Source organism: Rhodnius prolixus, unplaced genomic scaffold (assembly GCF_049639745.1).
Source record: "Rhodnius prolixus isolate KJV_2025 unplaced genomic scaffold, Rpr scaffold_2, whole genome shotgun sequence".
Taxonomy (NCBI): Eukaryota; Metazoa; Arthropoda; class Insecta; order Hemiptera; family Reduviidae; genus Rhodnius; species Rhodnius prolixus.
Window position 1 is genome coordinate 27,273,812 of NW_027411592.1, and position 16,850 is coordinate 27,290,661.

The 16,850-nt window shown below is 33.5% G+C and overlaps 1 protein-coding gene across 20 annotated transcripts in view; it reads right to left on the reverse strand.

The window, feature by feature from the left end:
- Positions 1-16,850, reverse strand: part of LOC141449341 (chloride channel protein A-like) — a 134,267-nt gene that overhangs the window by 56,273 nt on the left and 61,144 nt on the right. For 19 of the 20 annotated variants that reach the window (XM_074118658.1, XM_074118669.1, XM_074118668.1 and 16 more), the window contains 6 exons: positions 6,712-6,768; positions 6,435-6,633; positions 5,435-5,556; positions 5,224-5,367; positions 3,429-3,600; positions 54-188 (listed from right to left, as the gene is read on the reverse strand). In XM_074118658.1, the coding sequence (XP_073974759.1) occupies positions 54-188; positions 3,429-3,600; positions 5,224-5,367; positions 5,435-5,556; positions 6,435-6,633; positions 6,712-6,768 (829 nt within the window). The remainder of the gene's footprint in view (positions 1-53; positions 189-3,428; positions 3,601-5,223; positions 5,368-5,434; positions 5,557-6,434; positions 6,634-6,711; positions 6,769-16,850) is intronic. The other variant, XM_074118662.1, reaches the window with a different exon arrangement.

The window sequence follows — 16,850 nt, forward strand, 5'->3', positions numbered from 1 at the left end:
ACGACATTTTAACGTGTCGCGTTGAGGGTTAAATTAGTAGGAAAAACAATTACCAACGCAGTGGTTTATCAATAACGAAATTAAGAAAGCACTAGTCATAGAAGTCATTACAGAACCAAAAAAGATTCTTGCTGTTAATGAGGTAGAACAGTAAGATATGCCTTCTTCTAACGCCATAGCAACTCCACCTGCAATAACAGAGTTTTTTATGATAATAAATTTACAATAATAGCTTCAACTTAATTTCAAGCATAATTTTAAATTTTAAATTAAAAATCTACTTTTACTCCCTCTTAGTAAGCTTTAGATACCGAGAATGCTGAATGGGTACATTGAATTTGTCACCCACCTGAAATGTTCTTAAATAGCAGTTGAAATGTATTTTCTGTTATTTATTTAATGGGTTTTAATAAGAACAGTTTTTACACAGAACACGTGTATCAAAAGATAAGCACAAGAACACACACACAGAAAATTGCATAAAACAATAAAAGACTCCCAACAACGGCCAACATAACAATAATAATTTTCTTAACATTTTCAAATATTCATCTCCGGTCACTTGGTTCTTGTTGAACTCGTACACGGAGCAGTAGACGTCTGGCATCTCTTACTGGACAAGACAGTATTTCGAACTTATAAAATTTCGATTTCAAGAAGTCATCGGAAACATTCGTCTTTAGGTTCCCTGAGTCCAAAAAAGAAGTTTTTAGAAATTGATTTGTGTTTCTGTCTGAGTGTGCAAAATATCTAAAAAACTAAAAACCGCAGGAAAGTGAAGTTTACTAAGACTAGACCTTACCGAGGGATCTGAATGCAATCTGGCAATCCAAATCCCTTAACCTCCACGGATTTTTAACTTTATTAAGATATTCTTAAAAATGGCTCCAAAGATTTAATTTTAATTGGATATGCACATTACACTCATGGACTCAACTTTTTTTTAAAACATTATCTCAGGATAAATTGATTAACGGCTAACCTGGGAGAGAGAGCTTTCCTCTAAATAACCAATTGAATCTAATCTAAGGTTTCGGGTTCTACACATTAAATGAGTACCTAGAATTTTGGGTTTAAAAACAAATTTCCACCACTGTAAGTGCCATTTTATAAAATGGATTTTTGCATCTTTGAGATTTTCTTTACCTATTTCATTTTCGTTACACGACCCTCAATTTTTTGATGAATTTTTTTGAGGACATTTCGATCAAAGAGACTCTTGGGAAATAAATGACCATTCTTCCCCCTAAACTAGTCTAACTCAAGAAGAATTTATTCAAATTTTAAATGTAAAAGATTGGCAAAAATTGTGTCTATTTTCATTGGTTTTTTGTTCTTTAGAAATTTAAGTTTGTTCTTTAAAAGTCGATTTTGTTCTTTAGAAATTTAAGTTTGTTCTTTAAATGTCGATTTTGTTCTTTAGAAATTTAAGTTTGTTCTTTAAAAGTCGATTTTGTTCTTTAGAAATTTAAGTTTGTTCTTTAAATGTCGATTTTGTTCTTTAGAAATTTAAGTTTGTTCTTTAAAAGTCGATTTTGTTTTTTACTAATAACAGAAGTGCATTTATTTATTTTTAAATTTATTTTTTCTCAATTCATCAATTTATTTGTTAATTAATGCCAGAGATGTAATTTGTATATGTCAAAAAAATGCTTAATTTATGTACTGCAATTATTGTAGTGTTTTTAAAAATAAAGCAATTTATCTATCTATCTATCTTTCTTCCCCCTAAAGTACAATTTCAGTATAATGTGCGACAGTGCTTGTTTTACATTATAAAAGAAGGGTAAATGTCTTAATTAAATGTCGAGATTTTAAAAATTCCAAACATTCATGAAAGTACCACATTATTACTTAATGGATTTTTCAGAAATGTCTTCTACATTTCCCATAATATCCGTATTTATCCCAAATTTTATTTGAATGATTTTGCTGAGAAAATTCGTTTTAGACATTTTCTGGTGTGTTTAAGTAAACAATTGAGAACCGTAGTAAGAAAGTGTTCGCATCAGACACTTTTTTAGTAATTTTATAACATCAACGGAAGTCAAATCTCCCAATTTCGCATTGTGTGTGTTATTATTAATGTAATCAATCAAATCAAGCGAAGGAAATATTGTAAATGTTTAAATTTAATTACAAAGAGGAAATAATTTTTGTATGATTAAATTTATTTATAACAAATAAATAATAATATTTTATTATTCGTTTAATTTTTTTTTTATTAATCTTTTTTATGATTTATTTAGATTCGATCCAACAAAAAAAAAATTATACATTTTTTAACTCTATTCTAATAGTTAACTTTACGACAAATATCTCGATTCAATACTACATGTGTAAACTGATTGAAACTCTATCTGTTAAACTAATTGTCATGTTGTTTTTCTTACAACTTCGAATTCGTACCTAATATTATTTGTTTAGAAAATAGTTTTACTACAATAAAATTTAAAATTGCGTCGTGTGGCCACAAAATCATTCCTTAAAATCAATTTTCATTTTAAACTAAAGCGATGGGTCATATTTATCTGAAAAGGCAATATCCGAAAGACAATTGTTCCTCTAGTAAAAGAAAGTAAATATTCCATGGCTAACCCTGGATGACTCTCCGAATGTTACACTATAAAACTTCTTCCTTGGGGAAATAATACAACAGGAAACTATTTTGGAAACAGTTCATCAAGGTACTTTAAAGAAAGATTGATTTTTTATTTTTTAAATTTTCACTGCTTCCTCCTTACACATGATATTCCGATAAAAACAACAGTTTTCTTTGTTACTAAAACCACTATCTCCGTCTAAAAATAATGATATAAAAAAGTTGGGTGTTTTTCAACATTAGTTTTTTAATGCAATTTTTAACCCCACATACAACTGGCCGTACGGAAAGTTTTAATTCCTATCTGACATAAATTGTTACATTTAATAAAATTTAAATACCAGTAAAACAAATAAAGTGACTAGAAAATAACTATAATTTGTTTTTAAAATTACATCATCTTTCTGCAAGAGCTGCAAACTATTAGTTTTTCCCGTCAGGAAGACAACTGCGTTAGTATGCACACACGGTCGTAGAACAGTTCGTGAACATATGGCCCTTGTTTACTCGTATTCAAACTCATTTAACGGATATAAACTGAGCTGAAATATAATTCTTAAAATCTAAAACTGTCTTTTTTTCGGAACATATTTTGGGTAGGCTATTGGGCTGATTGTGGATATAATTTGTTTGGAGAGGTTGCTGGCTTACTGATATATAGAATAATAGAAATTCTTTACAAGCAGTTATATGGTAAAGAAGGGTGAATCTTTGAAAACTGCGCTCGCTCATTTCATGGCGAAATCTTTGTGATCCTTCATTACCTTACAACTTCAGAAAGAACACTTGCCTATAAGTTATTATTTAGTAGAAAACTCTTACGAACCAACAGGAGCTATAAACGCTGCGCACACTCCTGCTGCTATGCCCACAGAAGCCATATCTCTCTTTTCACGATCGTTTTGTAGTAATTTGAAGCACCTGACATTTTTAAATGGGATGCGGATCATCGGCACTCTTACACCCAAAATAACGCCCATATACATTATAGGGCCTTCCTTCATAACAAAGAAAATTAATGGGTTGATAAAATGTTTCAAACATTCACTTAATTATATACATATATATTGTGTCACAAACCCAGTGTTACAAACATTCGAACTATAAACAAATATTTTCCTGGCTGCCATCTCCACTATTATACTTAGAACCCCAAAATTATACATGTCCTTCATGAACAATCGATCGCAAAAATTAGCCTAAATGTTCAAACAACATAAGGCAACATTAGCACACAAACTGGCAATGCTCTCTGGGCTTACTACTCTCAACTTAATGACTCTACTCCGAGACTTCAGTGATTAAGTTAATTTAAAGTAATGTCCGCGAATAGTTAGGTCCGACTTCCCAATATTTTTTTTTTATTTGACATTATTTATTTTCACAACAGCGTACATTTCTGCAACAAGTAGAGTTGATACAGCGTGATACAAAGTATAAATAAATGAGGCATGAGGGCAGAATTCACCCATTGGTGAAACTCCCAAAGAAATAACATTTTACTATCGCGCACTAGCACTTACGTCATTCGGACCACGTGACCACCGGCGCTTTAATCGTCTTGGAGGATTTCCTAGCAATGTACTAAGTTGGAAAACTAGAGGGTTAATATGTTAGAAAATTGAAGTGTGGAATTTAACATAGTGGGCTCTTGCAGCTTCAGAAACATAGGAAACAAGGAGCCCGGTGCAAGGTAGAGTTAGAGACAAAGTAAGGGGCATTTGCGGTTCAACGGAATGTGTTTTTTTTGTTTTTTTTATTTATTGGGAGGATTGGATTTAGTAGAAACTAGATGCTTTGGCTGAGCCCTAAAGTTCCATTCCAAATGTCAAAACAGGTTGGAGTATCACAGTGTAGCGAAGTTGCTTGTTGTTTAATGAAAGTTTAGATTGTAAATCGTTCGCAAAAAAAAAGCCTTCACAACGCCTTTTGCTACAGCAAAACAAAAAACTTCATTGTTCCATCATCTAGATCTAGTAAATTCACATGGTTCCAAATTTAACGCCGTTTAAATTTTAGCATAGAATAATATAGGATAAAACTTAGGTTACTTGGATGATTTACAGAATAATGTATCCAATTGCCAATAATTTCAGTATGGAGCTAAGAAACATATACTCGAATTTAAGTTTTTAAAAAAACAAGAAATTGCCAAGAATCTGTTTTAACCAACTTTTGGAACTTTCACACCCATTACTACTCATGTATGATTCTAGGAACCACTTTTAGCTCAACACATACCATTTTTAGACACTCCCATCAACACAATATATTCAACAAGCATAACATTTGTTCTGTATGGTTTTTTCTTTTATTTTGACCATACAAAGAAAGGCCATACAAGAAAGATCATACAAAGGAAATTTAAGAATTTTTCAAGTTTTAGTGTTCACAACTTAAGACTTAGGTTTTTTTACATTATTTGTAAATTTTACACCTTGAAAACTTTATAAAATATTAGGTCAAGATGAAATTACATTAATATATTTGTGAAGTCATCACTAAATGGTTTATAATTATTTTATATATCAATTACAGTTCTTAACACATAAATAATTAAATTAAGGGAACAATTGTAAGAGGTACACGAAATTGATTAGACATTAATTGATGATACTTACTATACCTGCCGGAAGAGTGGCCATAAGCATAAGAATTGTGCTGATAACTTTTGCAATTAAAAGCTTAAAGCTTAACATCCTCTGAAATTGAATGCCGTTTAAAAATCCAATTATACTTGGCATGCCTCTACCAACTGAAACGGGCTGAAAAATGAATTTATTGTACTCCCATATTTAAAAGCAATAAGATGTTTAATATTAAAAACCTTACCTCTATTACCATAATAGTAAGTAAACCTGAAAGCATTCCTGGTATCAATGTAAAGAGAATCCAACCGACGTAAAAAGGAAAAAAACTCTGTATCCTTGGTTTTGCATAATAATCTTCAAGGTCTAGAGTATTGAAATTAAAAAAATAATATGTAAGGAAATTAAGAAAGGGTTATGATATCCATTGCAGTAATTTAATATACACCCTTATACAGAAACGATTAACTGGTATAACTCGCCTAAAAAAAAAACTAAAATTGTATGATAAGGTAATTTACAGGAAAATGACTTTGAATTGTACTACAGGTGTAAATAAGAAAACGTTTTCGCGGATGATGTTCCAATTCAAGGATATCGAGGATACCTGAATGATGCATTTCATGTTCTTAGCGAAGGAAAATCATCTGGAAGTAAACCCCCTTTCAAATCTGAAAACCAGCTGTTTTCCCTTCTCTCTAGGACTCAAGATCAAGAACAAGAATGTGGGAAATTAAACTTGATCCAAGAATGTGGGACTAGATCCTCTGTGGCCTAGAAACATACGCGCTGCGCCTGAAATCTCAGCAGGCATTCACAATCCAAAACTAACTTTTAGGTTACGGTTTCAAAGACTTTCAACTTTTATATCTTATTTTACGAAGATTGAGGGTGCTTTGTTCAACGATTTAAAGAGCCGCAGTGCTCCAAGAAGAAATCTGTCGCCACTGAACATGTCTTTTTTTTTTGGTTACTCGGACAGCCCTGGCAGTTTGATATTTTATATCAAGTTTGGTTAGCATCCTTAATGAAGCTGGTTGAATGTGTTTGCATGAATTGTAATGTATATGTGTGATTGAAAATGTTCTTTATAATTTCTACACTAATTGCAATTCGAGACATTCGCTCCAAGAAATAAGAAAAATAGCACGCTGTTACTTCATATGTACCTTGCAGATGTACACTTCTTCTTTTCTTTAAATATGGCAATTAAAATAATCCTACCAACCAATATTGAAGGATACAATCTGCTAGATAATCAAATTTGAAATCTAAGTAATGATGCTCTACTTGAAGTATGATCATTACACATAATGATATCGAAAAAGCAACGATTAAAGTCACAACATTCCTCTGAAGAGCCAATACAAAATTTAGGCGCAGTCCATGTTTTATTTCCTCATTATTCGTAATTTCATCTTGAGTCTTTTCATAGTCTAATGTCTGAAATGAAATAAATTGTACTTATATTCATACATTTTACGTGATGATTGTTTTTTAACAATCCGTTACTTTACCTACCTCAAATGTAGACACTACTTTTGCATAATAGTTGTTTTCTCGAACGATAAGTTTGCTCTGCCAAAAAGTTTAAAGATTTATCGATTATTTATATCAAAGTAAAATGATCTCTATTCCTAAACCGTCCACATTCCTCCTCAGGATTGAACAAATGTATGTTAAGTAACTTAACAGAAGTATATGGATTAAAGAAATTCTGTTTTGCAAGTGTTCGTCTGTTATAAATCATACGTTATTAACAGATACAAATCTTTAACAAAAACTTACAGTTTAAAATGTTAAGTATAAGGGTTGATTAAACGCCAAAAGGTACACAAATCAGCAAGTACCCATCAGTTCATTAATACTTCATTAATATTTAAGTAATTTTGCTGCTTTAATTTTCATTAATATTTTTTAGAATTTATTAGATGTCACAGACCCTTATGCTGGCCATTTTAGTCTACAAAATATTTGTTCAAGTAGCACTGTAGATTGACTGTAATATCTAGTTATCTATAATAATCAAACTATTAATTACAGGTTAAAAAGAAAAAAAGTATAAGGCTAAAAAGTTCAAAACCTTTTTTAAAAAAAACTTACACCAACAAACATTAATGATTTTGTTTATTTTTATTTTTAAATAAAAATCGCCGGTTTAAGTTCATTCTTCGATTAAAGTAATTGTTATTTTATGTAGTAGTCAAACGTTTATAATAATAGGAAATAATTATCTGGCTTTATCGCAAATAATATAGTTTTCTTCAATTACATTCTCCATCTAGGTGTTCTTCCCACAATGTTGTATATATGTAATATAAAATAAATGAGATATGCATAATTTTAGGACAGCTAATTATTCCACTATTTTACTATAAGTAAAATTAGGGGACTAAGTTAAATTACAATTGAGAAATCAATAATTGTTGTTGAATAATCTACTTGTTATAACTGTGTGTTATTTGTGCTCTCGAATATTTCGGTAAGACGAATTCAAGACAGTAGCCTACTCTAACTTTGTCTTTTTCTACTTTAACATGCATGTACATATATATGATTTATCATAAATATAACAAAAAAATATTATAAATGAAGTGGCCAGCATAAGGGTCTGTGACATCTAATAAATTCTAAAAAATATTAATGAAAATTAAAGCAGCAAAATTACTTAAATATTAATGAAGTATTAATGAACTGATGGGTACTTGCTGATTTGTGTACCTTTTGGCGTTTAATCAACCCTTATACTTAACATTTTAAACTGTAAGTTTTTGTTAAAGAGATTTTTGTACCTTTTGGAAAGATTTTCTTTTTGTCTATTTTGCAAAGTTACATATCTGCTTTACAGATTTTTTTAAAATTTGGAATGAGCAATTCTATCATTATAACCTGATAAGGTGTTAAGTCGGAACCGTAACAACCGCGAGAGAAATCTTTTTAAAGAATGATTATAGTTGCGGTCCCCCAACTAATCCCCAATAACAATTTTTTGAAAAAGCGTTTAGAATAACATAGGAAGGTATTTGTACGTAAATAGCAAAATTAAACTGCGATTTCAGTACTTCTCCCTAAAAGGCAAAGATTTTGAATCGAACGACAATTCATTGATGTAAATCGGTTCACTCATTGGTAATTTTAACGATTTCAGTACTTCCTCTTAGTAGGTGTAAGAGCAAGATGGCACTTCACAGCCACGTAGAGGAGCTTTAACCACATATTCGGGCTGAATTTTATCAAAATCAGACTAAGCGTTATAGAAATATTGGTAATAATAGTTTTAGAAAGGGTCTTATTTGGGTGGGGCAAACTCCCCTCCTTATGAGGCACGGCGTCGAGACTTTTAAAGTGCAAATCTGTACAAAATTTCGATTCGAATGACCCTTCATTCATGAAAATCGGTTCACGTGTCGATAATTTGCAACGATTGCTATACTTCCCCTTAACAAGTGTAAGAGCTGATCGCCGCTTTAATGTTACGTAGGGGAGCCCTAACCCTATCATCCTACCAAATTTTATCAAAATCGGGCCAAGATTTACAGAGTAATTAGTAATAATAATTTTGGAAGAGGCCTTACATAAAGGGGGCTAACTCCTCTCCCATTCAATTTACAGGATCGAGACCCCCAAAAGGCACATCTACATAAAATTCCGAATCGAATGACACCTCATTCATGAAAATCGGTTCACGCGTTTAGGCGCTACGTTGTTTACAAAAAAGGTAACAACAACAAGAACAAGAACAAGAACAAGAACAAGAACAAGAACAAGAACAAGAACAAGAACATTTTTTGAAAAAGCGGTTTTTGCTCATTTTCGGCAACTTTTTTCTCGAAGCCTATTAGATCTGGGTTGTTGCAACAAAATTAGAGTTATAAAGGAGGGTTTGCCCTATATTTTAAAGAAAATTTGGGAATTTTATCTTTTGTAGAAAAATAGAAAAAAATTGTCAAAGTTGGGTGTTTTTCAACGTTACGCTTTTTCGTGCAGTTTTTGACGATCAACCCTTATACAACTGTCCTACCGGACAGTTTTAATAAATGAAAATAAGGAACTTATTCCGTTTTACATACAAACACTACCACAGCAATTTAACAATACCGGACAGTTTTAATCAGAGGATAAATAAAAAAATCTCATAATTCAGCAGGTTATCGAAAGCTAATTTATTTTTTCTTATTTTTTTGTGAAAATAAAGAAAATGCGAAAACTCTATTGTCATAGTAGTTAAAAGAAATGTAAGGATTATTAGTTGGAATGGTACAATAAAATATTCTAGAAAAATTATTAGCTATGTTTATAGCCTCGGATTTTAAAAAATGTTTATGATTTACAAGTTTACAGCGTTATGGAGCGATTTGAAGTATGTTGAGACATTCTCCTAAAATTCCGGATTTTCCCACAAAATATTAATGAGAGATTGCCTATCCCTCTTAGCAATCTTTTACCATACTAAAGCCTTTTAATTGGACTAATATAAGTTTTTATAAATTTGGAGCTCTACCCTGTCTTAGCTGGCAATAAGTACAGAAGTTTAAAATGATCTGAAAAAGATAAGAATTTGGAAAAATGTTCGTTACAGGAGGATGCCCTATCTCTTTCAACGTGCTTTAACAATTTCATTTTTATGTTGCTGAATTCTGAGAGTTAAATATATCTATTTATTGGAAGAATATAAAATTTCTTTCCCTGGTCAATCCAATTGGCCTTTATATTCGGTTGAAGTCAATCAAATAAAAGGAGCATATTGTAACAAATTTTTGGATAATGTGGTTTTCATCCTTAACAGTTTTGTAAGCCAGTTAATAATTCTAGAGTTAAGTCGATTAAAAAATAAATTAAAATTTAAGATTATCGTTGGTATCCGTTTGACCCGCTCTAAATTCGGTTTTTTTATTCGTTCTGTTATGGAACAACTCTAGGCACTTTATTTTCCTCTGTTTATCTAAATTCGAAAAAGTAATACTAAGATAATCAAAGTTTGTTTTCATTTCTACTGTTTGTTTATTTACACAAAAATGGCGGATATTTCTTTAGTACAGATTTCTGTGAAACTGTTTTACTAAATTTAATATCTATCGAGATGTCGACTAATAATATCAGGCCGTCGTTTACGCCATTCAAATTTCACCGACACTGCTGTTCATAGAATGCGCATGATTTGAAATGTCTGAATTAGCTCACAAGATCACCAATTAACAATGCGGAATACAGGGTGACCAGAGTTATATGCTCCACCCACTTTTTTTTTAAACGGCGGGAAATTTTGAAAAAATAAAAACAAGTATTTAATCATTTTTAGTCTAGTTTATTTTCAGTAACTGACCCATTTTTTTAAACCACTGTATCTCGAGATACAGTATCCAACTTTGTTTTTTCAAATAAAACGTTATATTTCTTTTTGCATATTTTTATAGTATTTGTACGCGCCGACAAGGCGGCACACCAACAGGAATAGGCAGATTGCACACGCTACGCAAAAGCGCGTAAACAAGAGCGCGAGAATAAGCGAATAAATATATCACCTAATATAAACTAAGATATGAAAGAAGATAGCAGTTTCTGGAAGAGCAGAGGAAACAGAAAGGAAGAGAAATACAATCAAACAAATCTTACCTTCTCGGGTAGCGGTTGGCGGGAACAAGCGCACCTTGGTCGAGCTGGATAGGCCCAATAAGCGTTCTTGTGAGGCGGGATTGATGACAGATAGTATATAGGAGTAAGCGAAAAGGGACAGACGAGAAAACCACTAACAGAAAGGAAGCGGAAGCGGACGTGTCCCGGAAGCGGAAGTGCGGTTTGGGTACGTGTGAGGAAAGTAATTGTAGAAAAATAGCCCAAGGTGCAAACGTAAAGCGGTTACTGCACAAATTAGCGGAGAACAAAACCAATCAGAACACACAAAATTAGCAATGTAACTTGTAGCAATTCAGATTAAGAAGTGAAGTTATATAGTAGAGAGTAGAAGGAAAAGGAAACAGGAAATTAGAGAAGAGATAGAGAACAAAAAAACTGTTTTTTCAGAAAGCTAAGCAGGAAACGCTTAATTACTAGGCAGAAAAGATCACTAGTCGCACGGTCCTCGCTTCCGGGCGGTGCGTATGTATACGAACTAGAATACTGCTGCCAGCGGGTACGCGTATGCCATCTATCGGCGATAGTGGCAATTAAAAACAGCCAAGTTACAGGACTTGACAGTATTTGAGCTCCTAAACAAAACAAAATTTTTTTTGAAATCGGTTAGGTTTATCAAAAGTTATGGTAATTTAAAATATGAAAAACAAATTTCAGTTTACTGTCAAAATTACGTTTTTTTTTAAAGAATCTGTTCAAACTGGGCACAACCAACGGATAGGCAAGCCAAAACTCTGGACTCCCACGCTCTGCTAGTAGCAGCACTTATGGTGGAGAAGTCAAGATCTAGGCAGGCTAGAATTATTCGACGTTCAGGTTGTTTTTTCTACAAACGTTTGGTGTGGAGTTTTAGGAAATCAACTAATCGGCCCATACTTCTACAGAGAGAACTTAACTGGTGAAAGGTATCCAACTTTTTTTTCAGAGACATTTTGCCAGTTCCGCTTGAAGATGTTCATCTACAACGTCGGGTAGATATGTATTTTCAAATAGATGGTTGCCCTGCGAGAGTGGTTCGAGGTTAGCTGGGCAGAAATTTCCATTAAAAGTGCGTAAGGACTCATTGTCCCATCCAATGGCCACCTCGATCTCCGGACTTGACCCAAATGGACTATATTTTGTGGGGATACCTAAAAAAATAAAGTGTAAAGTATCCTTAATCCCGTGGCTACAGTCGATGATCTGAAACGTCGAATTACTCTAGCCTGCCTAGATCTTGACTTCGCTACCATAAGTGCTGCTACAAGCAAAGCGTGGGAGTCCAGAGTTTTGGCTTGCCTATCCGTTGGTTGTGCCCAGTTTGAACAGATTCTTTAAAAAAAATAACGTAATTTTGACAGTAAACTGAAATTTGTTTTTCTTATTTTAAATTACCATAACTTTTGAAAAACCTAACCGATTTCAAAAAAAAATTTGTTGTTTTTAGGAGCTCAAATACTACAAAAATATGCAACAAAAAATATAACGTTCCATTTGAAAAACAAAAGTTGGATGCTGTATCTCGAGATACAGGGGTTTAAAAAAATGGGTCAATCACTGAAAATAAACTATACTAAAAATGATTAAATACGTGTTTTTTATTTTTTCGAAATTTCCTGCCGTTAAAAAAAAAAGTGGGTGGAGCATATAACTCTGGTCACCCTGTATATTAGACTCTGGGGATCTCCTTAGATCAACCCCGAAGCGACCATAAGTTAGGTTGTTTGATTCAATGTCGGTAAATATAAAGCTAATAATTTTCGAATATAGATCGAAAACCTGCTTTAGATCCAAGAAAACTGTTTATATATGCTGCCCATTTATTCTGATATTGTTTTCTATAATTGAATACAATGTGAAGATATATTCCAAGAGCATCTCTTAGATGTAAATCCTGCCAGGTGTTCTGGCAAAGATTTTGTTTGGTCCTCGCTCAAAAGCACTCGTTGGGCTAATATAAGTAAAAATCTTCAGTATACTGTTTACAAATGCCATAGGTCTATATTTAGCTGGATCCGCATTCTATGAATCATGTTAGTTTGGAAATAGGTCCTAATCAATATTTATCTAGAATAAAATTGAGGAGGTTCAGAATTTAATACTATTTTATCGGCAAATTTTGACAATTTCTTTTGAAATGCCGTCTTCTGAAGAATTATATTTTTCTTCTTTTTTACAGCTTCCTTAAATTCTTCAATCGTGATTTGCGTCTTGATGCGTACTTACTATTTCTGTTCTATAGCTCGGCAGTATCAAATTAACGAACATCGAGGTGGATCTATTTGCTAAGATACATTTTTAATTCTTGGGATTTTATTGCGGTCGATTAGGACATTATTGGCTTTGAACAAAATAACTTCATTGCTTTCCAGAAAGTTTAAAACCCTGTTACCTTTGCGATACCTCACAAAATTTTATCAGTATATCTTTCTGGTTTCACATGTTTTTCCAAAAACAAATTTAAACACTCTATTATTTAGATTTGAATTAATTTTTTTAAAAAATATTCTATTAGATCTATTTTACGAGTAGATGAATTATTTTTTTTCTGAATTGGATTTATTGAATTAATCTAATTTAAAATTGTTCTTTAAAATTTTTGGGCATTTAACCAATTAAGATATTTATTTAATATTACAAACATTTTTGGTAAGTGGTTATTAGCCTATCCTAGCCTAGCCTATTAGCACACTCTATTATCGACCATCTGTTTTACATATTGCATTGATTTCTGTGCAGTTGTAAAAATCTAAATAAAGGTTATAAAAAAAATTTTTCTTTTGAATTTTATTTTTTCTCTTTTATGAATGTTTATTGTGTTTGGGATTTAAATGTATTGGCTCCCAGGCACTTGTTATGTAAATTGCAAACAAAATAACACCGAAGAAAATTTCATTCCGCCATTGAGTCGGACTTGCAACCAGGAAAATCAGAACTTTGTTCTCTTTTTAAAACATTTTCACTCTCGCCAAAACTATGGGTATGTACGAGGGTCGTTTGAAAAGTCCGTGCAAAGTCAGAGAGATAGGACCACTGGCGCGTATCGAGGTTAAGTTTAGTTAGTAGCATCTCTTGGAAGAACACACACCAAGTTTCAGCCAGATCGGTCTATTTCTTTGTGTTTGGCATTCGTTTGAATCGAGGAAGTCGAGTGATTTTCAAAAAATGAACGAAAAAGAATTTCGTGTGTTGATTAAACACTACTTTATGAAAGGCAAAACACCTCAGGAGACTAAAGAGAAGCTTGATAAACATTATGGTGACTCTGCACCTTCGATTAGAACAGTTTATAAATGGTTTCAAAATTTTCGGAGTGGCCATATGGGCACAAGTGACGCTGAACGTTCTGGACGCCCTGTTGAGGTTACTACTTCAGAAATCATTGATAAAATCCATGATATGGTGATGGATGACAGAAGAGTGAAGGTGCGTGAGATTGCTAGTGCTGTGGGCATCTCGAATGAACGGGTACATAATATTTTGCATCAACATTTGGACATGACAAAGCTATCCGCAAGATAGGTGCCGCAATTGCTCACGCTTGACCAAAAACGAAATCGTGTGAAGTGTTGCAAGGACGGTTTGCAGCTGTTCCAGAAGAATCCGCAGGACTTTAAGCGTCGTTTCGTCACTGTGGATGAAACATGGATACATCACTACACTCCTGAGACCAAAGAACAAGCTAAACAATGGGTTACCAAGGGGGAATCTGCGCCAAAAAAGGCGAAGACCGTTCCTTCGGCCGGAAAGATTATGGCGACTGTCTTTTGGGATTCGCAAGGAATAATCCTCATCGACTATCTGGAAAAGGGTAAAACTATTACAGGTGCATATTATTCATCGTTATTGGACCGTTTGAAAACCGAGCTGCAAGAAAAACGCCCACGATTGGCCCACAAAAAAGTCCTTTTCCATCACGACAACGCACCAGCTCACACCAGTTGTGGACGCAAAATTAATGGAAATAGGGTTCCAACTCGTTTCACATCCCCCCTATTCTCCAGACTTGGCTCCCTCGGACTACTATTTCTTCCCCAATATGAAGAAATGGCTGGCGGGAAAAAGATTTTATTCAAACGAGGAGGTGATTGCAGAAACGAATGGCTATTTTTCAGACTTGGACAAATCCTATTATTCGGAAGGGATCAACAAACTAGAGCAGCGTTGGACGAAGTGTATAAGCCTAAAAGGAGACTATGTTGAAAAATAAAAAAGGTTTACCCCAAAAAATTAAGTAGTTTTTATTTTTGCACGGACTTTTCAAACGACCCTCGTAACTTAAGATATCGTTCGAAGAATGTTATTATAACTCATCTTGAGCATTGGAATGCTGCCTTTCAGGCGCCAGTAAAGATAACCATTAGTACCAATAATAGATGCAGATAGAAAAGGGAAGGGGTCACTCAGAGGTTTAGCTTGTACAGCATTTCAACATGGAGATCTGGGGTTCGAATACAGAAGGCCCTAAGATTCTCTCTTCCTAGCAGCTTCTTACAGTTATTGTCCGGTGATAGACAATGCTGTCTGTTTCGAAAGAACACTGTCCGCGGACTAGCAGTGCACTGAAAAAAAATTCCAGGCTCCACTGATCTCAGATGCTGAAGCTCCTTTCAAAAAAATAAGCTTCTCCAAACAGTTGCGCAAAACAAAGACGTAAGGCGAGTAAAGGGTGCTTTGAGGTCATGTTCAATTCGCCCTAGAATGATAATACCTCAGGGATGAGGGCTAGCGATTTCTTTCCGCAAGGCTAAAGAAATGAGTAGAAGTGGACGAATAATTTGTGTTTAAGATGTTAAAGAGCGGGAACAGTTTTCCATTCGGAAAACTCTTGCACAAAGGCAGGAATGTGTTTGAGAATGATTCTTTTGTGAAGAAGTCCAACACAAGAGAGAGTTTCCCCTATGTTAACTTGATAGTGAAGAACCTCGTTCAGAAATTTTAAAGGAACGTAATAAATCTGCCATCAGTTTCGTCCAATTTTAAATCGCAGCGCTATTTCTTGAGAACCATGCCAACATTTTATTTTGCCATTAACAGCATGCAACTGGATTAAAAGTGGCAGTTTGAATTGTATGAGTGTAGAGTGAACTGAACCACCAACATTTAAACTGTTTTTCGCAATCTTTTCTTATTTAAATATTCAGAGAGGTCTTTATGATGATTTTTATCTTTTTATTTTTCTCTATTCTGACAAAGAGAAAGGAAGTGACTTTTGGGACTTTGTTTTTTAATAACAATGAGAGCTCCCTTAAAACTTCAACAGATAAATATTTCTTCAAAAAAAAAGGTTCGCGTAGTTGAACAAAAGATGCAAAAATTCAAAATATTGCTTGGAAACTCAAATTATTGTAAATAATTATGCTTAAACCTAAAAATAAGATTAGAAATATAGGTAAGAAGTATTTTTCCAAACATAATACCAAAGAATTGCAGAAGTTCTTACGCAATTCTATGGAATAGAGAGACTGAATGCGTTGGCATTTTGATCCGGACATTCACCGGATTCACCGGTCCGCACATTCCGGACAGGTGAATCATGGAGAAATTCACTGTCTCTAATTTACTACCTCCTGCTGGAGGGTGCAACAAAATAATGAGGCCGTTTTCCTTCAACATTTACTATCTTTCTTTGAGCCATCCTTCTTGTTTAATACCACGGTCCGCCACTGATCGCAGGAGTGAGATTCTAGCGTTTTGAGTTACACATTTTAAATTCTGATTTTCTGTCAGCTGGTTCGCCATTGTACGTTTCAGTGTGTTTAATTTTTGCTCTGCAAACTTATTAATTTATTGTGTGTTTCTAGTGACTATTTAATGTTAAATTGTTTCTTATTTTGTTTATTGTTATTGTTTCTTTTTGTTAGACATTGGAGTGCGATGACACATTGACAATTTTTGTAAATAGTTTAATTTGAATAGACTTATTTTTAGTAGGTTAGGTAAGTTATTTGAATTTAAAATTTGTAGTAGTGATTGGACACTTAGTTCCAATAGTAGTCGCATGGCTTAAATGGAACATACAGATTCACCAGGCATTGAATCACATGGTT